At 38.6% G+C, this 26,845-nt stretch overlaps 1 protein-coding gene across 1 annotated transcript in view; it reads left to right on the forward strand.

The window, feature by feature from the left end:
• The window catches only part of CUL1 (cullin 1), a 105,840-nt gene that overhangs the window by 45,224 nt on the left and 33,771 nt on the right, over positions 1-26,845 (forward strand). The window contains exons 3-7 of the mRNA XM_065884352.1: positions 16,811-16,985; positions 19,077-19,244; positions 22,350-22,400; positions 22,657-22,747; positions 23,422-23,585. Of these exons, the coding sequence (XP_065740424.1) occupies positions 16,811-16,985; positions 19,077-19,244; positions 22,350-22,400; positions 22,657-22,747; positions 23,422-23,585 (649 nt within the window). The remainder of the gene's footprint in view (positions 1-16,810; positions 16,986-19,076; positions 19,245-22,349; positions 22,401-22,656; positions 22,748-23,421; positions 23,586-26,845) is intronic.

The raw sequence follows: 26,845 nt of genomic DNA on the forward strand, positions 1-26,845 counted from the left end.
TAGGGGCTTTTTAATAATTTTTGTTTTTTAGGCAAATAATCCTGTAGTAAAATCTAGAAGTTTAAAAGGACACACAGTGAAAAGTACAAGTTCTTTCCATCCACATGTCGTTCATATCTCTCAGCCCCCGGGCAGTCCCTGCACTGCTGTCTTGGGTACATCTGTCTGAGTGTTATCTACACACACATACATCATACAGAAAAGAGTGTTTGTATGTAACTTAGAAATAACCTTTAACAGCATTTCCCAAGTGTAAGTAATCATGTACCTGTGATGATTCCCTGGTCATCAGTCTTTGCAGAGCAGTTGCTCTGAATCCTCCCTGTGAGTGTGAGAAATGGTCCCGTCGTGATACCATTTTTAGCTTATATCTGAGCACTTGTAATTGTTCTTGTGTGCTCTGGAAACAGACGTCTTTGTTAGAGACAATAGGAAAATTCATTTTTCCTTGATTCCTTTGATAATTGTACTTTAGTCAGGAATAGGAATTGCCCTAACAGTTAGTTCTGTTACTTAAATGCTATTAGAAATGCGGAAGATAAATACTCTGAAACTGGAATTAATTTTGGCAGGTAGCCCTCCAGATGTGAAATATGTTCATTTCTAATAATGCATGGTTATTTGTTTAAGTAAGTTGTAGGATGCTGACTGACAGAGACACAATAATTTTGTACCCTGTCTTTTTTTTTTTTTTGGCTGCATTGGGTCTTCGTTGCTGCGCGCGGGCTTTCTCTAGTTGCAGTGAGTGAGGGCTACTCTTCATTGTGGTGCGAGGGCTTCTCATTGCGATGGCTTCTCTTGTTGCGGAGCACGGGCTCTAGGTGCATGGGAATCAGTAGTTGTGGCACACGAGCTTAGTAGTTGTGGCTCGCAGGCTCTAGAACGCAGGCTCAGTAGTTGTGGCGCACGGGCTTAGTTGCTCCACGGCATGTGGGATCTTCCCGGACCAGGGCTTGAACCCGTGTACCCTGCATTGGCCGGCGGATTCTTCACCACTGCGCCACCAGGGAAGTCCTGTATCCTGTCTTATTTTTGTGTTCTGTAAATATTATCTGGGCTTGTATTTTTTATTTTTCTATTATGTTTCAGGTCTTCTCATAAGCTATCTCAAATCCCTAGTGAAGTGGGTAGAGGGGGATGTGTGTGTGTGACGGAATATTTGATGGTCTCGTTTCATGAATTAGGAAGTATATTATGATGGGTAGTACAGAGGGGATGCTCAGAGGAGGAGGGAAAAGGATTCTGACACTTCCAAGGTTGGAAAGTTTCAAGAACTAGTAGAGGTTAAGTGGGCCTCGAAGGATGGGTATAGATAAGGAGAAACAAAGGGATGAAAGTCTTGCAGAGTTTTGCTGGCGGGAGAAAGATGAACGTGAAAGTGGGAAGTAGCACTTTGAGAGAACACGATGCTGGTCAGCTTGAATAGATGCTGTAAGAATGGCTACACCAGTTAGTTTAACTGGCTTTGATAAAGAGTGACTCCAGATTCTGGTGAACCTTGAATACCAGGTCAATGAGTTTGTTTGTTTTAAAGTGTTGTAGGTCCATGGAGATGGATATATGACTTGATAACTAATGACTTTAGGAGGATGAATCTGGAAACCAAATGGGATTAAAACGGGAAAAGAGATCAAAGGCACAGAAAGACCAACTTGGTTTTAGTAATCCAAGTGTGATGTTGTGTAAGTTCTGAACTAGGGTAGAAACAGGAAACAAAAGGAGCAAATTTCTGGGCTTCTGGTTGAAGATGAAATTTATGTTTTGACTTTTTCATTTGTGACATCACTAAAATGATAGTAAAATAATTTTTAAATCAATGAAGACAAAGAATGGAAGAAAACAGACATCATAGATGAGAATTTAACAATTTTTTTTTGGAGAGTGAAAAGCAGATAGAGTCACAGTACTGATCACCAGGATAAAGGAAGCCTCACTTTAGAGGTTACATCCCCAGAGGAGAGCACCACTGGCCGTGCAGGACTGGAGAAGCTTGGGACCTGAAGGCTCTGGTTTGGCAGAAGGTGGAGGTGTGAGACTGGGCAGTGCTTGGGAGGTGAGGGATGGATTCAAAATCCGTGAAATTGAAAGCCTGTCGTTTCCCTCTACTCGGGTATAGGACACACGGTAGTCAAGAGTCTGCATCCCAAGCAGAAGATTTGTTGCTTCTATGTAGAACACATTGAATGGGAGCGCTGCAGAAACTTGGGAACAGGAGGCCTAGCAGAGGTTGTCATGAATAGGAAGCAACAACAGTGGCTATGATAGAAAGTTGGCCTTTAGAGTGATTGGTCCCTAATTCCATACATTCAGAATACTGCTGGTGATGCTAGAGACAGAACAGTGCTCTGGAAAAATTGAACAGCCCTGAAAAATAAATGCATTTCTTGACATGAAAGGTGAGCCATTCAGAACTGTGGCCCACCAGCCTCACTCAGGCCAGTGACGTTTCCAGTTAGTTTTTTAGTACCTTATCGTTATGAGTACTAAGGATTAATAGTTGTATGAAAGAACAGAATACACACACAACGAAGAAAAAGGAACAGGAAGAAACTGATAATACAGGGAAAAGAAGAATATGTTTTAAAAAGTAACATTGTCTGATATGAGAAGCTTCTCATTATGACAGTAAGTTAGGAACAGGATGCTATGAGAAAAGAACTCACATTTGAAATCGTAACTGAGATTTTAAAAAGAAGAACAATTGAAGCCCTCGAAGGACAGTAAAAAGTAAAATAAAAGGACAAGTAGCTTTGGAGACAGGAGTCACCCAGGAGGCCTAATATCTGACTGTTAGGAATTCTAGAGAAAAACAGGGGAAGAAGATTTTTTTGAATTTATAATATTTTTAATAGAGAGTGAAAAGTAACTTCCCAGAACTGAAGGTGCTATATCTCTAGTGCCCAAGATAATAAAGGAAGAAAAGATCGATCCCACAATTTCTGTGCACAGAGAATTAAGAGATATCCAACAACCTGTGGACTGAATTTGAGAACAGGATGCAGTTCCTGGCTTAGTGTCGCCCAGTGGGTCTAGAGAGCAGTCTGTCTAAACTGAAGCTAGAAGACTGGGGAGCTGTTGCAATTGCTGCTGGAATTAAGACCATGAGTGTATTGAGTGGAACCCAGCCTTCAGTTACCAAGAGTAGCATGTAAGGCATATCAGAAGCCCTAAGCCTGTCATTATGAAGAGGCACAGTTAAGGGAAATGAACATAATTTAGCAGCCTCAAATATTGAAATAGTTGGAGTCTGACCACCTGTCTTAAGTGATTAGCCCATCATAATGTAATTAGCCGGGAGCACCGTTATTACAGTAAGTCTTAATAAACGGACCAAAGTGGTACACAGGCATTTGTTCAGCAATTTTACAAATGACTGGTTTCGTATCTTTGCTTTTGATTTTAGGTAATAAAGCATGTCTAATTGTCTTTAGCAAATGACATCAGAGGCTCAAGTGTTCTTTATGTTTTGTTCTGAAGGTTATATGTTATTTTCTGTCTTGGAGTTTTCAACCTTTTATTTATTTTTGATAAATTTATTTATTTATTATTTTTTGGCCGCGTTGGGTTTTTGTTGCTGCTCAGGCTTTCTCTAGTTGCGGCGAGCGGGGGCTACTCTTCGTTGCGGTGCGCGGGCTCCTCACTGCGGTGGCTTCTCTTGTTGCGGAGCACAGGCTGTAGGCCCGCGGGCTCAGTAGTTGTGGCTCGCGGCCTCTAGAGCACAGACTCAGTAGTTGTGGCGCACGAGCTTAGTTGCTCCGTGGCATGTGGCATCTTCCCGGACCAGGGCTCAAGCCCATGTCCCCTGCATTGGCAGGCGGATTGTTAACCACTGCACCACCAGGGAAGTCCCTCAACCTTTTATTATAAAAAATTTCAAACATACAAAGAAGTCAAAAGAATTTTAGAGTGAAGACCCATTTAACTGAACTTGCTTAATTACATATCTGTCTATCCTGAATCCCCATATCCATCCATCCATTTTATTTCATACATTTCAGAGTAAGCTCTAGACATCGATACACTTCTCCCTAAATGCTTAGGCATGTACATCATTGGAGTTTGATATTTGTTTATAGTTTCCAGTAGGTAAGTTTTGACTAACACATTTGCCCAAGTAACCCAAAGCCCTACCAAGCTACAGGGCATAATCATCCCCACAGAAAGTTTCTTAATGCTTCCCAGTTAATCCTGGCCTCCCCCGAGGCAACCACCATAGATTAGTTTGGCCTGTCCTAGAAGTTCATCTAAAGGAAAGTATGTACCAGGTGGTGCAAAGGAAGTGTGTACCACTTCATGTAAGGCTGCTTTCACTTGATATTTTTGAGATTTATCCATGTTATCATAAGTAGCAGCAGTTTCCCTACCCCCCCCCCGCCTTTTTTTCCTGCTGAGTAATATTCCATTGTATGAATACCACAGTTTCTTAATTCATTCTTGTAATGACAGATACCTGGGCTGTTTCCAGTTTTTGGCTGTAAAGAATAAAACTACTATGAACATCTAAGTGGAGATCTTTTATATCTCTTGGGCAAACACACAGCAGTGGGATTGCTGGAATGTATGGTAATAGTATGTTTAACTTTATAAGAAACTAGCCAACTATTTTTCCAAAGTGGCTGTATCACTTTGAATTCATGTGAGCAATGTTTCTGAGTTCTAGTTGTCCTACAGTTTTGCCAACATCTGCTCAGAATGTCATTCTCTTTAATTTCAGCCATTCTTGTGGGAGTGTTGTGGTATCTCCTGGTTTTAATTTGCATTTCCCTAGTGATTAATGATGTTGAGTCCTTCTCATATGCTAGTTGACCATTTGTATGTTGTCTTTTGTAAAGTATCTGAGTCTTTTACTTTTCTTTTCTTTTTTTTTTTTTTGCGGTGCGCGGGCCTCTCACTGTTGTAGCCTCTCCCGTTGCGGAGCACAGGCTCTGGACGTGTAGGCTCAGTGGCCATGGCTCACGGGCCCAGCCGCTCCGCGGCATGTGGGATCTTCCCAGACCGTGGCACGAACCTGTGTCCCCTGCATCGGCAGGCAGACTCTCAACCACTGCGCCACCAGGGAAGCCCCCTTTTCTTTTTTTTTTAACTTTTGGATTAATATCCTTTTTATTATTGAGTTGTAGGAGTTCTTAATATATTTAGGATGCCAGCATTTTATCACATCATCAAGATATATCTTGCTACTATTTTCTCCCAGTTTGAGGCTTGCTATTCCTGTTCTTAATGGTGTCTTTGAGTGAGCAGGTTGTTTTTATTTTGAGGAAACCTAATTTGTTTTATTTTCTTTTACAATTATCATCCTCTGTGACCTATAAGAAACCTTTGCCTAGATGACAAAGATACTGTGTTTTCCTCTTGAGGCTTTATGGTTTGGGCTTTTACATTTAGGTCTATGATGCATCTTGAGTTAACTTTTGTGTGTGGTGTGAGGTAGGGCTTGAGGTTAATCTTTCCCCCACGTGGTTCTTCAGTTATTCCAGCGTCATTTGTTTCCCCCAGTGTGTTGCTTTGGTGCCTTCATTAAAACTAAGTCACAATATAAGTAGGTTCTATTTCTAGAATTCTGTTTCATTGATATGTATCCATCCTAAAGGAATGACGTACTACTAATTTGATTCTATTTTGTGCAGTATGTTTACATCTATATTTATGTGGGATTATTGGTTGGTGTTTCCATATTTTTGTAATTTCTTAATTACTGTATGTATGAAAACTCTTGAAGTCAGGTAGTATAGGTCTTCCAACTTTGTTCTCCTACCCCAAGATTTTTGACTATTCTAGGTCCTTTGCATTCTCTATAAGTTTTATTGTCAGCTTTTCAATTTCTACCCTATAAGTTTCTGGATTACAATTGGGATTACATTGAATATTTTTTAATAGCAGTTTTATTGAGATACAATTCACATGCCATACAATTCATCCATTTAAAATGTACATTTCAGTGGTTTTCAGTATATTCACAGATATATTCAATCATCACATTTTAGAACATTTTCATCATCTCAGAAAGAAACCTTGTACCCTTTAGCTATTACTCCCATAGTCCCCCTCCTCCCTGCTCATCTACTTTCTGTCTATAGATCTGTCTGTTCTGAACGTTTTATGTAATGTAATCATATAATATGTGGACTGAAGTGTATGCCCCCCCAAATTCATATGTTGAAGCCCTAACCCCAGTTTTATAGTATTTAGATGGGACCTTTAGGGAAATAAGCGTAAATGAGGTCGTAAGGTAGGGCCCTGATCCTACGGGATTGGTGTCCTTATAAGAAAAGGAAAAAATACCAGAGAGCTCTCTCTCCAAGGACACAGGGAGAAGGCAGCCATCTGCAAGCCAGGAAGAGCGGCCTCACCGAAAACCAACCCTGGCGCCTTGATCTCGCACTTCTAGCCTCCAGAACTCTGAGAAAATTAACTTCTGTTTTTTAAGCCATCCAGTCTGTGGCATTGTGTTATAGTAAACTGAGTAGACTAGTTTTGTGTCTGGCATCTTCCACTTTACCATGTTTTCAAGCCTCATCCATGTGGTGGCATACATAACTACTTCCTTTGTTTTTATGGCCAAATAATATTCCACTGTATAGATATAGATATTACATTTTGTTTATCCATTCATCAATTAATGGACATTTGTGTTATTTCCACTTTATAGCTATCATGAATAGTGCTGCTATAAACATTTGTGTACAGGTTTCTATATGGATATGCTTTTATTTCTCTTGGTTAGATACCTAGGCATGGAATTTCTAGGTCAGATGGTAGGTCTATGTTTAACCATTTGCAAAACTGCCAGAATGTTTTCCAAAGTGGATGATAATACCGTTTTACTTTCCCACCAGCAGTGTGTGAGGGGTCCAGTTTCTCCACATCCTGACTAGCACTTGTTGCCATCTGAGTTTTTTGATTCTAGCAATCCTAATAATGGGTATGAAGTGGTGTCTTACTGTGGTTTTGATTTGCATTTCCCTGATGACTAATGATGTATCTATTGGCAATTTTTATGCATTCTTCAGAGAAATGTCTGTTAAGAGCCTTTGCCCATTTTTTAATTGGATTGTCTTTTTATTATTGAGTTGTAAGAGTTTTTTACATATTCAAATAGTTTATCGGATAAATGATTGATAAATTGTTTTCTCTCAGTCTTTGGATTGTCTTTTCGTTTTCTCGATTGTGTTCTTTGACACGAAAAACTTTTAAATTTTGATAAAATCCAGTTCATTTTTTTCTTCGGTTGCTCATGCTTTTGATGTCATATATGAGTCCCTTGCCAAGTACAAAGTCATGAAGATTTATTTTTATGTTTTCTTCTAAGAGTCTTATAGTTTTGGCTCTTAGTTCTAGGTCTTTGATCCATTTTCAGTTAATTTTTATATACGGTGTGAAGTAAAGGACCCCTTTATGTATTTGCATGTCACTATATAGTTGTCCCAGCACCATTTGTTGAAAGACCATTTTTCCCCCATTGAATGGTCTTGGCACCCTTGTCAAAGATTAGTTGTCCACAGAGACATGGGTTTATATCTAGATTCTCAATTCTGTTCCATTGATATATGTGTCTATCCTATGCCAGTACCTCACTGTCTTGATTACTGTAATTTTGTAGTAAGTTTTGAAATCATGAAGTGTAAGGGCTTCAACTTTGCTCTTTTTCAAGATTGTTTTGGGTCCCTTGCAATTCCATATGAATTTTAGAATCAGCTTGTCACTTCCTACGAAGAAGTCAGCTGGGATTCTTCTGATAGGGATTGTGTTGAATCTGTAGATCAATTTGTCATCTTAATAATAAGAAGTATTGTCATCTTAATGTCATCTTCACCTATTCTAGTGTAAGTATTTGAAGGTACCAATTTCTTTGTAAGGATTTTTAGCTTCATTCCACAAGTTTTGATTTGTTGTATTTTCATTATCATTTAGTTCAAATCAATTTATGTCTTGTTATTTGTTCTTTGACCCTTGGGTTTTATAGAAGTGTGTTGTTCAGTTAGAAATATTAGAGGTTTTCCAGGGTAGCTTATTGTTGCAGATTTCTGATTCCATTTTGGTCAGAGAATAAACTCTATATGAGTTCAGTCCTTTAAAATGTATTGAGGGCCATGATGGCCCAGAAAACGGCCTATTTGGTGAGCATACAATGTACTGTTGAAAAGAATGTGAATTTGTCGGGTGTAGACTGGGGCAGGATCCTATTGGCTTGTGGGAGATGATTATGCACATCTCTCCCCAACTCCCTGTCAGTAATGTCATGTTGGTAGCTTGAAATCTGCTGTGGAGGGAGTCTTACCCCACAGATAGCTGCTAAGGCTCCAGTCAGGGCTTTTTTCTTTTCTTCTTTGAGAGAGACAGTTTACTAGCATCCACTGGGTATAGAATTAGGTGAAGGTGATTGATAGTGTCAATCAGGTCGTCTGTGTCATGACTCCTTTCCCCCCTTCCCCGCCTGTGGTCTAGTTGCTGAGAGAGGGATTTTTAATCTTATCCTATGATTGTGGAATTCTCTTTTTCTCCCTTTACTCTGTCATATTTTGCTTCATGTATTTTGAAGCTCTGCTATTAGGAGAACATACATGTATGATTATGTCCTTTTATTATTATGAAATGTCCCTCTCATCTCTGGTAATACTTTGTCTTGTTGAAGTCTGTTTTGTCTGATACTGTTGTAGCGTCTTCAGCCTTCTTAGGCTTAGTGTTTGCATGATAATCTTTTTCCATCTATTTACTTTCAATTTGTCTGTGTCTTTATATCTAAATTGTGTCTCTTTTAACAGCATATTGAAAGGTCTTGCTGTTTTGTCCCTTCTGATCATTTCTGCCTTTTGACTGTAGGTTTCAGTCTACTAACATTTATTATAAGTATTAATAGGTTGGTTTTTAGGCCTACCATCTTATTATTTTTTCTGCCCTATAAAAAAATTACTCTGTTCCTGCTTTCCTCTCTTCTTTTGGATTATTTGAATTTTTTCAGAATGGCATTTTAATGTATCTGCTGGCTTTTTTAGCTGTTCCTCTGCTGTGTGTGTGTGTGTGGATTGCTCTAGCGAGTACAGTACGTATCCTTTTATTTCTTTTTTAATATGCTGCTTAGAGTTGATATTGAATGACATCACAGAAAACATAGAAAAACCTTGTAACTGCAGTGTTCCACTCACTATCCCAAGCTCATCCTTTATATTACATCTAAATAGTTTTAAGACCCACAAGACAATATTATAAATTTTAGTTTTAAATCATTCTTTGTATTTTAAAGAATTAAGAAAAATAGTCTTTTATATTTGCCCAAATATCTACTACTTCTAATGCTCTTCAGTCTTTTCTGAAGATCCAAGATTCAGCCTGATATCAATTCCTCTCTACCTAGAATTTAAGTCTGTACTATGTGAAGTCTCTAAGTTTTATTTTATTTGAAATTACCTTTATTTTGCCTTCCTTTTTGAGGAATATTTTCACTGGATAAAGAATTTTGGCGTTGATAGGTTTCTTTTTTTCTTTCAACACTTAAAGATGTTATTCCACTGTCATTTGGCCTTTGTAGTGGTGATATTCTTTTGCTGTATGTTACAAGTCTACTTTTAATATTTTTTCTCCCCTTTAGTTTTCAGCAGTTTTTTTTTTCCCTCTTTCTTCTTCAGAATTGATCATTTTTGTTGGTCTGTCTTCATGAGTCTTATTTCGTTTCCACTCTGCTCTCAAGCCCGTCCACTAAGTAACTTATTCTAGGTAATATGTGTTTCAGTTCTGTAATTTTTATTTGGGTTTTTTTTTTCATAGCTTGTTTTTTACTGCAATTAATTTTCATTTGCTTGAGCCTGTTTTTCTTTGTGTCCTTGAGTATAGCTATAATAGTTGCTTTAAAATCCTTGTCTCCTAATTTGGAGACAGGTCACCTCCAGGTTGGTCTCTGTTGCTTTTCTCTTGAGTGCATCTCATTTTCCTGTTTCTTAGGTCTATAGGCTTGGGTTGTGCCGTTCCCTTCTTCTAAGACTAGGATACTCTTCAGTATAAGCCACCTTTTGGTTGCTCTCTGGTGCCTTCAGACAGTTCTTTTTACACTTTTTCAAGTTTATAGTTACTATCCCACAGAAACGTGGTTAGATACGTTGGTACTGATCGCAGAACCAAAGTTTAAGTAGAACCTGAAGTTTCAGTGGCAACTCTCACAGGCTCCACAGTGACATGGGCACTGCCGTGGCAGGATTGGGTTGGGGGTGGCCACGAGAGAGGTTTTCTGTTGGCAGGAATTCAGTAACTTACGCGAAGATTAATTAGTCAAAAGACAATACAGGCGTATGATTTGAAGATGTGTCTATTTGCCTGAAAAACAAGAACTAAATCAAGAAACAGTTAAAAGCGGTTGCTGCTGTGGGTTGGGAGGGGTGGATCATAGCACGCTTGCTTTTTATTATAAGTTCTTCGTTATTTCATCTAATTTAGATGTAAGTTGATAGAAGGAAACCTAAGTTTTATAAAGCAGGACAGCTCCTAACCACTACTGTCTCTAGTCAGCACTGTCTCATGTTTTCCGTGCCTGGTTGGATAATGGTGAGGGTGATGCTAATTTGGGAATGAACGTTAAACTGTGGGTAGAAATTTTAAAAGAGCTTTTAAGGGCTTCTTTTTTTTTTCCCCCATTAAAATTTTGCCTTTTAGTCTGTTCTGTGAGGCCCAGGGTTCCTTGCATTGTTTCCAGGTCCTCTTTGAGGAGGTGAGGCTGAAAGGAAGTAATGGTGGGGTGAGAGTGCTGGGCACAAAGAATACTTTGTGAAGAAGAAAGAATTCTGTAGTTAAAAGTTTTTTAAAAACCTTGCTAGCCCTGCTCTCCCAAAGTAATGACTATTAATGTCTGGACAGATACATAAACTTTATCTACATGTCCAAAGGAACCATACTAAAATGCTCATTTCTAAGTTGTGCTTTGCACTTACTGTTAACCTTTTTAACGTCTTTCTGTATGGATCTATGCATGTCCCACGTTCCTTGACTCCAGGGCTGAGTGCACCCCTAGTGGGCCGCGTGGCTCCCTGGTTGGTCAGGTGCTCATTACCTGCACCTGTGCCCAGTTACCTGCCCCGTCCCCCACCCCCCCACCCTTGTTCTTAGCCTGCAAACCATTAAGGACCATTTGAAGAGTATGGCCGGAAAGAACAAAACCTTTTAATATCAAGCCAAGCTCAGGATGGGAGCAGATTAGAAAGAAACCCCACCGTGGGCTATGGGCTGTGGCCTGCTCTCAGGTTTTCTTTATTTGCTTACAAGAACGTTGTGATAAATCTTTTTAAGTCTAAACCACTAATCTTTTAGTCAGTCAGTATGAAAAAAAATCCCATCTAAACGCACTGTGTCAGATTTTAATTGGCAGCATTTTTGTAGTGTTACTTAAAGTAATGATACATATTATGACCAGAGTCTTGGATTAGGTGAGATTTGGTAAATATATTGCAGTTTTTATAACCACTCTATATTCTCTGACAGTATTAAAAGCTCCATATTGTATCCTCAGGTGAATCCAACAGTGTATTTAACTAATTATGTTTGACAAGTAGGTTGTTAGAATTCTTTTTATCATCTTCAGCAATGCTGTGATAGTTTGATAGCTAAATTAAAGTATTTGTATACTTCCATGATAATTTCACTATGATAAATGCTTGTGAGTATAATTACTGTATCAAAAAGAATGCACTTGAATTTTGAATATTTCCAAATTATATTCCAGAAAAAAATATAACAGTGTATGCTCTGACCTCCAATGGATAGATGCTCCCATGTTCCTGCACTTTGGCTATCACTGGGTTTGACTGTTTTGTTTTGTTTTTAAAACCTTTGTTAATTTAGTAGCTAGAGATTAATATATTGCCGAGAAATAAAGGTCAGGCTGAACTAGGTAACCTAAAAAATTCCCTAGAACCAAACACCCCGAACTGAGTGCTAGATACAAAGTGAGACTCTGTGCTACCCGAGGATCTGGGCGAGAGGCGGGTAGGCTGGAAGCAGTGGTCACACAGAACAGGAGCAAAGCCTGCGCCCGGCCAAGAAGCTGATGTTTCCGTGGAAATCTTTAGTGTAAAGGTGAACTGGAAAACAAAATAATCGACCCACTCTCCCAGGTGGGCCACTAGGAAAGTAGTTTGAGCCAAGGTCTGTCTGCATGTGAGGGGAGTAGAGGGGGAATCCGTCCTGAGAATTTGTCACCTCTGGTGTCTTTGGGATTTGAGTTTGCATTGCCAGCTTGCTGGGGGATTTCCCCAAGCTGGGAAATTAATGTGAAAGCCCCACTGAAAATGAGTTTTTAAAAAACCCCAAAGTTACAAAGTGAGGAGAGTCTCGGTCCACGTGAACAAGTCAGCATATAGCACAAACAGCAGAACTAGAGCCTCAAGAACTTCAAACAGAAAGGTCTTTAGAAAGCACTTCTAAGTGTATTAAAAACAATTAGTGGTGTAAAAGAGTCAAGAATGGGGCTTCCCTGGTGGCGCAGTGGTTGAGAGTCCGCCTGCCGATGCAGGGGACACGGGTTTGTGCCCTGGTCCGGGAAGATCCCACATGTTGCGGAGCGGCTGGCCCTGTGAGCCATGGCCACTGAGACTGCGTGTCCGGAGCCTGTGCTCCGCAACGGGAGAGGCCACAACAGTGAGAGGCCCGCGTACCGCAAAAAAAAAAGAGTCAAGAATATAAAGGAACAAAACACTATGGACAATAAGACATCTTTTTAAAGAAATAGGGAAATCTGCAAATGTAAAATAAAATTATTAAAAATAGCAAATTTGACACAGCTGATAGAGAATTACTTAACTTGATGTGGTAGGTAGATCAAGAAAAATTAGGAAGTTTGAACAAAGATAAAGTGATGGAAGTAACTGAAGTTATAAATTGAGATAAGGAGGTGACATGACAATGTAGCAGAGAAGCTAGGAGAAAATAGAAAGGGGACCAGAAGTGTTTGAAGAGGAAATGACCCAAGAATTTACCAGAATTGGTGAAAGCAAAATATGCATGCCAAATTTTAAGGTAACCATTAAAAGAATTTGAATAATATGTGTAACTCCAGCATAACAAAAGTACTACAGTGGAATAAGGAAACTCTCAATCCAATATAAGAGAAAGGGGGAGAAAATAAGAAGCACAGAGAAAAAAAATTAAAATAGAAAATGCAGAATAAGGTGGTAGAAATTAATCGAGATAGCAGTAGAAAACAGTATAATCTTAAAACGAAACCTGCCCATCAGAGACGGTCTGACTCAATTTCTATTTCAAAAGTGAATCTTACTGTGGTGATTCACAGTAGACAAACCAAAACATAGAGATATAAAAGTTGAAAGTAAAGAGGTGGAATACAGGTATTTGAGATGAATTCTAACCAAAATATAGGAAAAACCATATTAACATCAGATACGATAGCTTTCTAAGGCCCTGTTGTTAAGAATAAACATGGTTACTTTCTAATGATAAAAAAGAACATAATTCTAAATTTGTACACTTATTAACAGGGCCTCAAAATATATGGCAGATTTTTTAGAGAATTATAAGACTCATTGACAAACCCATAACTGGATAGGGGGATTTTAATAAAAATTTCTCAGTAGTTAATAAACAGACAGATCACTGGCAATACAGAACATCTGAAAAGGAAAAGTGACCAGCTTGCTTTAACAAACCATGTGTCCAGCAGTTAGAGAGTGGACATTTTTTCAAGCACATGTAAAGAAAAATCACTACATCTTTGGCTACAAGTCTCATCATATTTTTTTTAAAAACATCTTTTTTTTAAAAAAAATTAATTTATTTTTTGGCTGTGTTGGGTCTTCGTTTCTGTGCAAGGGCTTTCTCTAGTTGCGGCGAGCAGGGGCCACTTTTCATCGCGGTGCGCGGGCCTCTCACTGTCGCGGCCTCTCTTGTTGAGGACCACAGGCTCCAGACACGCAGGCTCAGTAGTTGTGGCTCACGGGTCTAGTTGTTCCGTGGCATGTGGGATCTTCCCAGACCAGGGCTCGAACCCGTGTCCCCTGCATTGGCAGGCAGATTCTCAACCACTGCGCCACCAGGGAAGCCCCCTCATCATATTTTAAAGAAACTATCCAAAAGATAACACTCTCTGATTAATTTTAAAAAGAAATTAAAGGATTTTTTTAAAGGTTAAAAAAAACACTTTGGAAATCTAAAAAATTCTAAACTCTTATAATCAAGATAACTAGCAATGGAAAAAAGAAAATATAACTGAATAAGGAAAATACATATCAGACTTAGGTGATTTAGCCACAGAGGTGTAGAGCAGAAAGTCTGTAGGATTGTTCTTGGTTTTTTGTTTTTTTTTTTTTAAATAAATTTATTTTCTTTTTATTTTTGGCTGCGTCAGGTCTTTGTTGCTGCGCGCGGGCTCTCTCTAGTTGCAACGAGTGGGGGCTACCCTTCGTTGTGGTGCGTGACTCCTCATTGCAGTGGCTTCTCTTGTTGCGGAGCATGGACTCTAGGCATGCGGGCTTCAGTGGTTGTGGCTCGCGGGCTCTAGAGCGCAGGCTCAGTAGTTGTGGCACACGGGTTTAGTTGCTTCGTGGCATGTGGGATCTAACCCGACCAGGGCTCGAGCCCATGTCCCCTGCGTTGGCAGGCGGATTCTTAACCACTGCACCACCATGGAAGCCCAGAAAGTCTGTAGGTTTTAATGCTTATATTAAGAAGAGCAAAGAGGACAAATTACAAAGCTAAGCAACCAAACGAGGATTTATAGAAAGAGAGCAAACGTAAAGAAAGAAGTAGATTGAAAATAATAGAAATACAGGTACAGTGATGAAAATGGATAAATCTCAAACTGGTTCCTTAAAAAGACTAACAGACAAGCCTCTGGCAAAATTAATAATAAAAATATTTTAAAAAGGGGACAATAAAATTAGCAGGCATTTTTTAAAAGAAGACTGAACTGGGCAGTGTACTTGAAAAGTTTATTGAAATGGACAGTTATCTAGAAGTAGCAATACATATAGTCGGGAAAGGATAGACCATTTAATATGTGGTTTGTGAACCGTTGGTTTTCTATGCAGAGAAATGTAAAATCACTTTTCTTCATGTTATATACAGTTTTAATCAAGGTGGATTAGAAATGTCAGATTTAAAAGAAAATACAGTAAAATCATGCCAAAATTTGGAACCTGCCAAAAGATCGTTAGCAGGGTCTAGCAACGAGAGAATGGATAAATTATAAATCTGTACTATACAGTACATTACATACAGCTGTATGTTGTCAGAAACAAATTGGCAGAAGCAGATGTACAACGTGTTACAGTTTGTGTAATCTAAAATTTGAAAACGTGCAAAATAATTTCATATATTGTTACACAGTAAAATATAAAACATTCATAGGAACGTTAGACACCAAATCACGGGGACATTTGCCCCTAGGGAAAGGGGGAGGAAGAGTGCGATTAGGGAAGAGTTCGTAGTATGTCAGGTATACTCTGTATCATTTCATTTCCTAAAAAGTTGAGGGGGGTTTGGATGGAATGAGACATAAGCATGGGAATGTAATAAGATTTGTCCAAACTAGGTCATGAGTTTGCAAGAGTTCATTGTGTATTATAATCTGTGATTCTGTCTATATTTGAAATATTTAATAAAATGAGTCAGTGTTTTATGGCATAGTTCTTTGATTACCACTGAGATTGAGGGGTTTTTTAGGTTTTTGGCTACGAATACGTATTTCTTTTAGCTTTTGGATTTTCTGTTGGAATCCTTGTTTCTTTAGAGATTAATTTTTTTCACATTGTTTTAAATTACCTTTATTTATTAAAGGTAGTAACTTTAAGATATCTCTTACTAAAATAGTTACAGAATTTCAGATGAAGTGATTATATGACTTTGCTTAGAAAGGCCTTCTCCAACCTCAGATCAAGAAAGTATTTGTGTGTATATTCTTTGTTTTATGGTTTCAGTTTGTATATTTTAATTCTTAATCTGTTTGTAATATATTTTGGAATACGAAATTTTTTTGAAATCACCTATAATGCCATTTATTCAATAATCTTTATCCGCTGACTTGAAATGGTTTTTATATAGCAAGTTCTTAAATACACCAGAATATTCTGTTTCATGATTTTTCTTTCTGTCTGAATCAGTATTGGTGTCTTTCTATTAATTTTATCCAAGTAAAGTACATGCAGATAAACTGAAATAGTATTAAAGGTCATTAAAAAAAGAGAGAGACCACATCTCCATCTCTCTCCGTAGTGCCTGGGTCCTGCTCTTTTCTGATTGGCCAGCTTTAGGCATCCATGACTTTCAGTTGTAATAGAGGACTCCGTCTCTTTCACTGCCATGTCTTCTGCTTTTCATTTTTCATTCTCAGAGGGTAGCTTTGGTTAAATCCACTTACAGATAATTTTAAAGTTTTGGTTATTTTTATATTTATGACGGATGCTTCTGGAAGTATTCATAGCAAAGCATTATAATAGACTATGGTTATAGCTTGTTGTTTTCCCTGAAGTAGATAATTGCTTTTTTTCTTTTCATTTGCACCCTTTTCTTTGTACATTTGCCAGTTCTTTTCTTACCTTCTAATATACTCTCAGGACAGTTTTCCACAAGGTAATGGCATTAGACGATCTTGAAGGTCCAGAGTTTTCTTGGTGACCTTCCTCCAGGGTGTTCCATCCTCCTCGGCTGGCTGAATCTTAGCTTTATTGGTGTGTGAATGGGATCTTTTTTCCATTCTAACAGGTTTTGGTTGATACATGGGAAACATTGATACTGAAGTATCTTATAAGAAAATATGTTCGTATTAATCACTGTTGACATTGATGATGCCTGTTGATTTCCTTGACTTTTCTCCAAGTCACGTTTATAACTACTGCACGAGTGTTCACCAGTCAAACCAAGCTCGAGGGGCTGGTGTCCCTCCTTCTAAATCAAAAAAGGGGCAGACGCCAGGGGGAGCTCAGTTTGTTGGCTTGGAGTTGTACAAACGGCTTAAAGAATTTTTGAAGAATTACTTGACAAATCTTCTGAAGGTAAGATGTTTTATATGTATACTGAGCATTTATAAAAGAATGTAAAAAAAAAGTAGTGAAATAATGATTCTATTGTTGTTAAATCTTTCACTGTCATTGTTTTTGGCGTTGACACCTGCCTGAAGGTGTTTTGCTCTTGCTTAGTCATTTACCTATTGTGAAGATGAAATCTTCATAAGCCCATATTCTGTTCTTTGATTTGTTAAATTAGAAGTTTTTGATAGCCTTTCACCATAGTAGTACTTTCCTTAAATTACTAACCATTTGGTATTTGGTGGTTAGAGATTGATGAACCTTTTTAAAGCATATGGTTATGAAGTCAGATTACCTGTATTGTATTCTGAACCCAATGTGCTGTTCTGTATCAAAATGTATAAAAGACTGTAAGGTTATCCAGCCTTTGGTAATCACATTTTCCAATGTGTTCTTGCCTTTTCTACATGGCCTTGTGGTACATTTCAGAACTGTAAGGAAATTGTGCCCTTGGCTGGGTGGGTTTCTCCACGAACATTCATTCCTCCTGCTCTGAGCCTTTTGCTTGGACAGTGATGTGGTTTTTCCCCTTCATCTTCCGCCTTTTTCTTCCTCAGTCTCCATCCTCTGTAGCAAAGGCAGTGTGATGCCTTCCATCCAGCCACAGGATGGGCAAGTGGCTTCTTCATCTGGTGCTACGCACATTATGTAGGGTGTGTACCCTGGGAAGTCTGCACACTCTGTGTATATACTTGAAAGATTTTTTATTTACACAGATAACAGGCAGAAAACTTCAGCATGCTCCACATTTGTTTTTCTTAATATATTTTACAAGGTGATTGGAAACTTAACATCATTTTAACAGACCATAATCGACTGACCACAAATCGTGACTAAGATGGTATCATTTTCCACGTTCCTAAGCAGTCTTGATGAAGCCACTGTGTCCTCCTTGCTTTTATTCACAACACTTTGTAAAGTGAACACTGGAATTAATTACTCTTTTTTAGTATTGAAGTGAGGAACAGTGTATTGTGTTTTGAAAGGTATTGACAGCCATGCCATCAGCGATATTATTTTTTGCATTCTAAAAAAGGTCATCTACTATAATCCAGAATAGCTTAGCTTTACATGTTCGGGTTCATTTCTTGTTATTTAAATGAACACAGATTTGGTTGTATCAAGATACGGTCAGGTTTTCGCGTAGCTTGTCGGATCACTTGTGCAGCGTGTATTTATGGAGCTTCCATGCTGTGGAGCTTTTTATTCTGCCAGTTGAAGGGCCCCAGGCTGAGAAGTTCAGGGACGGCCCCAGGCCCTTAGTTCATGGAGGGGCTGCCCTCTCCCAGCTCCCCCTGGAGTGCTCTTCTGCTACGGCACGTTTTAATTATACTGCAATTTAATGCCCCATTTTTAAAGGGTAGGACCTAACTTTGTAGATGTCATTAATACCTAAGAAAAAATTTCAAGTTACTGTCCTTCAAATAAAAATTTGTGGTTTAAGTTGTAGACATTTCAGTAAAGATAATTTGGTAAATGAACATTTTCCTCGTGAGGCCTTGTTAAAGAAGAAATATTGCACCATTATACTGTATACTTTATTTTTACAAAAATGCAGCAGATTACCACAGAGAGCTATAGATTTTTATAATTTTTAAGTAAATTTAATGAATGAAGAAGATGCATTAAAAATGGAATAGTATCAGCCCCGTGGTCCAAATTGTTAATTGGACAGTTTAATTAATTTTTTAACAGAAAATATCAGAAATAGGGGTAAGTTGAGGTGAATTCCTTATTTATGAATATAAAGGAATTACCCTCATATTCTAAAAAGTTCAGTCTTTTTATGAATGTATATGCATGTTAATACCATGAAAAATGTTCTAGTCTGAGATCAAAGAATTTCCATTAAAATTCTCTTTAATCCTCACGAGCTACTTTCTTGTGAGAATTTGTAGTAAATGAGCATGTTTTATATACAGAATAATTCAAAGAACCCATCTGAAACCATACACATCAGTGTATCTTAATGCAATAGATTTGTTTCAGTTAACTTTTATCTCTAATTTATCATGTGACAAATTAGTCATCTTAAAGCTTTAGTGAACTTGTCTTTAGGACGGAGAAGATTTGATGGATGAGAGTGTACTGAAGTTCTACACTCAACAGTGGGAAGACTACCGGTTTTCAAGCAAGGTGCTGAATGGGATTTGTGCCTACCTCAATAGACACTGGGTTCGCCGCGAGTGTGACGAAGGACGGAAAGGGATCTATGAAATCTACTCCGTAAGATTTTTTTTACACACCTTTCAAATGTGTGTTTTCTTAGGGACACATCTTCCTTCCCAGTAGGAGATCTAGGCAAATAGTAAGCAGTTTTCAGACTGGTGAGCTATAACTTCCTTTGTTTTAATTTATCAGTAAGTGGCCCTTAGATATTTTGTGGCGAGAAAAGAGAAGGATGAGTAATTGGAGTTCTAAAATACAGCCTGCACGCTTCTGCATTTACTTATTAAAAGTTTCTTCTTCAATTATCTGACCGACCATCAGGCTGAGCCTGGAGCTGTCCCCGTTTTAGCACAGCAAGTCCTGCATCCCGGCCGCAGCAGGCAAAGCGGGTCCCTTACTTGGGACTTGAGCCTCAGTGATCAGCCATCCACGGTCTTCTGGGGTCTGGGAAACTGCTTCACGGAGGGGACTGTGATGTGAAATTCCATTCTACCCACTCAATATACAAAGTAATAGGAGTCATGACCCTTGACAGAATTCAAAATTGAGGGTTTTTTTTTTTTTTAAGACTGCATGGAAATAAATTTTGAAGAGGCAAAATTTGAATTGTTAAATCACCTTCGTTAGTATGTTTCTTCAGTCAAGGGAGCTTTTTCCAGGCTCACTGGTTTTCAAAGTGTGGTCTCCAAACTTGCAACATCAATATTACCTGGGAACTTGTTAGAAATGCAAGTAATTGGGCCTCAGCCTAGACTGACTTAACTAGAGACTCTGGAGCTGGGGCCCAGCAGTGTGTTTTTAGCAAGCCCTCCAGGTGATTCTGATGCACTGTCGAGTTTGAGAACCAGTCAAGGGAGGACTCAGAACAGCAGAACAGTCTGTCTGTTCATAGTAGGCTCTCAGATATACAGACAGTACCTTTTTTGAACGAGTGGTTTTAAAATGTCAAGTTCTGCATAATGAGATTATCTCCATATCCAAGAATGTTGCTGTAATAGCAATGCTTTGTTGCTTTGCTTTTGGCAAATTTAATTAAAAGAAATGTGCCATAGATGCATGACAAATTTTTATTATTTTATTATTTGTGTGGCTCAGTTTCTATACCAAACGGTTATTGCTTCATAATGGTACTTCGTTATATAATTTTAACAGAACTTTCTAGGTTTAGTGTTTTGATTTGAGTCTTTTGTAGTCCACCTTTTCTTTTCCACTTACAAATGCTTTCTTGAGACTGAAAGTTGTCAGTGTAGGAATCAGCGTGATTTTCGTTGATTTCCTCTTGGCTGCCTGACCTAAAACACCATATATATGCGCTATAATAACATCACATGCTCCCAAAAATTATTATAGTCTTTAAACTTTTTTGTGTACTGTTTTCAAGATGTGACTGCTTTTTTTTCCTTTTCTTTCTTCTTCTTTTTTTTTTTTACTTTCAAAATTCGTACTTTCTACATCCCTAAATGCTGTAGTCAGTTTGGAAATGCAATACGCAGCCATAACTCACAGCAAAGGCCAGTTAACACGTCTCTCTAGAAACAGTATTTCCTTTGCCTGCTCTCGCAGGGAGCCTGTTGAATTCATTTAAAGCTCGAATATCAGTTGACACATGGAACAGTTCTTGTGCAGTGATGCCTCATTGCATTTTCCAGACTCTCCAGAAGACGGGGATGCTTTGTCATGAACTATAAAGATCTACCTTTTTCCCTGATAATTTTGTCTTTCTCTTCAATTATAGAAAGTTGTGGGTTTCCTTTCCAGTCAACCAGAGTGCGGAAACTAATTCCATTATTAACACGTTAAAGGGATTCAGCAGGACTTCTTCCCTGAATCTGTCCTTAACTTTCTCTGGTTTACCTTCAGTCCTGCTTTCTTATCTTGCCTTTCTTCCTTCAAAGTGACGAATTATCCCAAGTCAAGTGAGGTCTGCCTAGTGCTGCCTTAACTTAGAAAAATGTTCGGGAAAAGTTATTTTGAAAGGTGCAGTATCTTTACTGGAAGTTGATGGCCACACGTTGCGTTTGCCTTGCCTCCCCCTGCACTGACAGGTCTGAGGAGTGTGGGAAGAGGAGCAGTGGCCAGTTTGCACAGGGAGAGTTACCTTCAGACCGCGCCCCACAGGGTGTATTTTTCCTGAAAAATAAGACTTTCTTCCTGGAGTCTTTTCTGGTAGCATAATTCCTAATTCTGAAATAACCTTTTTATTCTAATAGTACTTGAGTATATATTGTTCATGCTTTACTAAAAATATTTTTCTCTTAAATAGTGCTTTCAGGTTGCCCTTTTCTTGGTAGAAATTTTTTCATTTTGTAAATTAAATTTACACATAACCTTTTCAGAACTGTATTATCTTACATAAACCCAGTTTTATCTATGGTTAAATTTGGGGGAAAATAAGACTGATAGCATTTACCTTTAAATTAATTTCTCAGCGGTTTGTATTTGAGTGTTAAATTGTTATAAATTTGAGTTTGAACTTAACTGAATAATACCTTTCTCAACAGTTTAAAAACCGTATATGAATTGTAACATTTCCCTTTGGGGGAACATTTTACAGTAACTTTCTGACATAACCTCTGTTGAGAAGTTCCAAAACTTTTTAAAATGCATCATACACACACATACTAGTAAAATGGGAAATTTGAATAATTTATGTATAATAAACTGCATTCATTTAAGATGTACAGTTTGATGCATTTACAGTTGTATGCATCCGTGTAACATAAAACACCATGATAAAGATACAGAACTTGTTCGATATTTAAGATCTGTTATTTATTTTACTGAGTATTAGGAAACTGTGATAAATGGAATTATCTTTCTTAAATGTGTTAGGTCAAAACGTACATTTGAGTCAGAGAACAATTTTATACATTAAATCCACCGTTGCCCTTTAGGCTAATATGTATGTTCTCCTAAAATCCAGATTTTCTTTTTCTCTCAACTATTAAAATGTGAGCTAATAAACATCTGTACTCTGATACCTTTTGAAGTTGTTAAGAGAATGGCTCTCTGATTTCATCATGATGATTTTTACCAAGTTTATAATCTAGAAATATTGATACATGTAATCTAGGATTCAGGCTATTTCCTATGACTTCAGCTTTGGAAAAAGCATAGTAAAAGTATAGCCATTTAATACTGTTCCTTTTTCTTTTCATCCAGCTTGCGTTGGTAACTTGGAGAGATTGTCTTTTCAGGCCATTGAATAAACAGGTACCTACTTGTGTGAGTGTGTGCATGTTTACCTTTTGAAACCCCTTCCAGATTTCATTTCTTAGCCATTGTCTTCCTCACTCCTTTGGGATGTCCTAAGAGTGCCTCTCGTCTTTCATTTAATGGAGTCTAATGTTTAAGATCTATGTAGTAACATAATGTTGTGTTGGCTAAAAACCCGAACGAACTTTTTGGCCAGCCCAGTACATACTGTAGTTTGTGATCTACATGTTTTCTTCCTATATCCTTTCTAAAGGTAACAAATGCTGTTTTAAAACTGATTGAAAAGGAAAGAAATGGTGAAACCATCAATACAAGACTGATAAGCGGAGTTGTACAGTCTTATGGTAAACAATTTCCCTTTAATTTATTCAAAGTTGTATATCAAGTGACAATTACATAACAGTGCTCCAATAGATTTATTTTCAGATAGTTTAGTATTATCAAGAATATTGTTAGCATTTACAAAGGTACTCATAATTCTCTTTATGTCAGTGTGATTTGGTTTGATTTTACCCATTATAAACATTGTTTGATCTTTGTGCCCTAAGGAAATTTTGATGGACTAGACATTTGAATTCTTTTCTTTTCTGGTCTCATACTGAATTACTGGATTTATATGCTAGAGTGTCATTAATGGAGCCGAATTGAGAAATCTAAAAAGTAATACAGTATTTCAAAAGCTTAGGTAGCATTGTATTTCTTTGAAAGTTTAGAATTAGGCATTCTTCCTTCTTGTAAGCTTTTAGAAATATAAACGTTCTCTGAATGAACTTCATGATAACTTGGAACGTGCCTGGCCATCCATCAGAATTACTTGCTTTTGTGTGTCTTGGACTTTTTTCTTTTTTCTTTTATTGAAAGTATGCTTTACTACCAGTGAATAACAGATTTGCCTTATGCCCTGTTATTTTATTCTTACCTTTTAAGCATAACTTAAACTGAATGCCACACCTAAGTATATTCCTTAAAATATAACCAGAAATAGGGCAGTTGAAATGTAGTTCCTGTTTACTTCCAGTGGAACTGGGACTGAATGAAGATGATGCCTTTGCGAAGGGCCCAACGCTAACGGTGTACAAAGAATCCTTTGAGTCTCAGTTTTTGGCTGACACGGAGAGATTTTATACCAGAGAGAGCACCGAATTCTTACAGCAGAACCCGGTTACTGAATACATGAAGAAGGTAAGCTGAAGCATAGTGCTTAAGGTAGGCTTAAGTTAAAAGTTATTGCCGCTCAGACGAATTCTTCTTTTTAATATATGCACCTTTCTTCAAAGTCATTTCTTAGGCACTGTTATCCTGTGGTGTCTGTAGCGGGTGCAGATGGTTTCTCCCAGTTCACCAAGGAGCTTTTATAAATTAATCTGATAATCATGGCTCAATGTTCTCCTTACTGATCGGAGGATATAACCGTAACAGCTGTATGACTTTCGTGTTTTGAACTGTACTACGATAGAATGTATGTGTGTATCTCACGGGAGCCACGGTCTTACGTCAATGAGAAACTAGTTTTTAAGAAACAAATATTTGCAAACTTTAAGCTTTTGCTTTTTTGCTTCTGAAATATCCCCTAGAAATCTATATAAAGCAGTCTTCAAGTTTGCATTAGAGGAGAAGTCCTTCTGAGAGAACAGGATCAAAGTCTCAGACAAGAAAAAATCCAAGATTGGTGTCTGTATCGTAAATCTTTTTCTACATTAAGTGATGTTACAGTGAAGTTCTAGTGGAATTATTCTTCGTTCTCCTTCTTGGGAATACAGGTGTCCCAGACTTATGCTCTGAGGAGTGACCTAAGTCAGGAGGTAGCCAACTTTCTATGAAGGGCCAGATGGTAAATATTTTAGACCTTGTGCACATGTGGTCTCTCTTGCAACTGTTCAGCTCTGCCGTTGTAGCGCACAAGCAGCCATGGCAACATCTAAACAGTGAGTGCAGCGGTGTTCCAGTGAAAGTTTACTTACAGGCAGGATTTTGCCCACAGGCTACGGCTGCTGACTGAGATGGGCAAGGAGACTTCCAGGGAGTCTGGGGCTGATTGTGTTTGACACCTGCTTTTTCCCCTTTATTCTCTGTTTGCTTGGAGAGTAAATGCACTGCAGAATCACTTTCTCCATGTGCTGAGATCGAAAGTTAGTAAGTCAGAAAGAGCAACAAACAGCTCTCCCTTCTAACCATGTAGAGAAGGTCCTCCCCAATTTGTGACATTCCAAGTGCATTTTCCCATAAGAGATAGTGATTATAAGTGGCCCTTACAAGTTTGAAGCTGAAAGTCCTTGACAAACAAATTTCTGATACCTCAAAACCTAACAAAAGTGGAACGCTTCAGAAATATTATAGTTGGGGGGCTTCCCTGGTGGCGCAGTGGTTGAGAGTCTGCCTGCCGATGCAGGGGACACGGGTTCGTGCCCCGGTCTGGGAAGATCCCACATGCCGCGGAGCGGCTGGGCCCGTGAGCCATGGCCGCTGAGCCTGCGCGTCCGGAGCCTGTGCTTCACAGCGGGAGAGGCCACAACAGTGAGAGGCCCACGTACCACAAAACAAAAAAAGAAGAAGAAGTATTATACTTGGAGTAGTGATAGTTCCTTGTGTATACTTACGGATTAAATTAGCTTTTGTGTGCCAGTCTGGAACCTAACCAGCTTATAGAGAGTTTCTGACAGCTGCCTGACAAATCTGTTTTAAATCTAAGCATTGCCTCTTACTTCATTTTTTCATTTTGGCAGAGTGTAGTTTGCATAAAGACATATTTTATTGAACGCTGCTATCTATGGTGATCCTTTTAAAACTGTGTATGTTTTTAAAAGTGGGGCCTTTTATCGGGGTACACATCCACAAGCGTGGTTCAGGCCTTTTCAATTTGCAGACTACTTAGTGAATTGCAGCTACCTGCTCTCCACAGCCAGGAAGGTAGTAGTGCTTTGGTACAAGGAAATCCGCTTCGTAGGCCAGAGCTACGTCAGCACTCCCAAAACAGGGAAATCTGCTTTTAAAATCGGACCTGGGGGCTTCCCTGGTGGCGCAGTGGTTGAGAGTCCGCCTGCCGATGCAGGGGACACGGGTTCGTGTCCCGGTCCGGGAAGATCCCACATGCTGCGGAGCGGCTAGGCCCGTGAACCATGGCCGCTGAGCCTGCGCGTTCGGAGCCTGTGCTCCGCAACGGGAGAGGCCACAACAGTGAGAGGCCCGCGTATGGTAAAAAAAAAAAAAAAAATCGGACCTGGAACCAAAGACAATTTGAGGAGCAAACATTTCCAATGGCTGGGATATTTTCAACCCAGTGTGAGCTCTGCCTTCAACAGAGAGCGTGCTTCCAGCATCCTTGCTCTCTTAGAGGGGATTTCTTCCTAGAGGCGTTAAAGGTTTGGCCCAAATCTGTTTGGATCTTACCAAACATGACATCCATCCATTCTGAAAGTCCATAATGCAGAGACTCTGTGAGCATAAAATTGGAATTTAACCGTGTGAACAATTCTACCCTTACCTATAGCTGTAGCCTTGCATCTTAAACTGAGCTATGGGTCTAATTTAAAATTCCTACTCCACCATTTACTAGGGAGTTGACCTTAACCTTTCTGTTCCTCAGTTTGGGATAATTTATTGTTATTGTTATTATTATATAGTATTTGATGCTTGGCAAAGAGCAAGCATGATATGTGTTTGGTATTACACACATACATTGTTCAGAACCTTCAGTATATGCTGAGAATATGCAAAGCCATGGGATAAATTGTGGCACATTTTATTCAGTAACGTAAGAAATTACGTTTATATTAAAACATTCTATCAGGAAGTAGAGTACAAAACTCATGAACAATATTGAGTTAAAGCATGAACTTTCAAGAAATACTCTGCTTTTAACAGCCAGTTTGGGCTAGATGTACAAATTCCCTGGAGGGGTCTATGTTCCCATTTCTGTGTTGTTAGGAACCTTTTAGTGGAAACAGTTGAGAATCTTTGGCTTTCCTTCTGCTGATGACTTTGATAAATGAACACCCCTGAGCCATATTAGTGTTTTAGCATATCTTACTGTCTCATCTGAGCTACGAAAAAGACGTGTGACTCTTCTAGGTTTCTAATGTCATTTTTTAAAACTTTAAAAATAAATATACCTTGTTTCATTAATGTGCTTACTTTTTTGGTCTTTTTTTTTCATTTTGTTTTTCCTGCATACTGATGCTAATAGAATTAATAGGAACAGTCTTTAGTTGCTTAACTTTATTGAGTCATTCTGAATTTGATCTGGGTGTTCTGACGTGATTATCTCCAAGTGCAGTGCTGGTCAAGAGCTTATTTGCCTTCAGGTCAACAAAGAATGTACGTGACTGTCCTTCCTAAAACCTAATGACATAACACCCAGGACCCTGGGTTTTTCACCAACCTCAGAGACACTGCAGGCTCAGGTTCAGACCACTGCGAGAAAGCAAGTCACTCGGATTTTTTGG

The sequence above is a fragment of the Phocoena phocoena genome, chromosome 9 (genome assembly GCF_963924675.1).
Source record: "Phocoena phocoena chromosome 9, mPhoPho1.1, whole genome shotgun sequence".
NCBI lineage: Eukaryota > Metazoa > Chordata > Mammalia > Artiodactyla > Phocoenidae > Phocoena > Phocoena phocoena.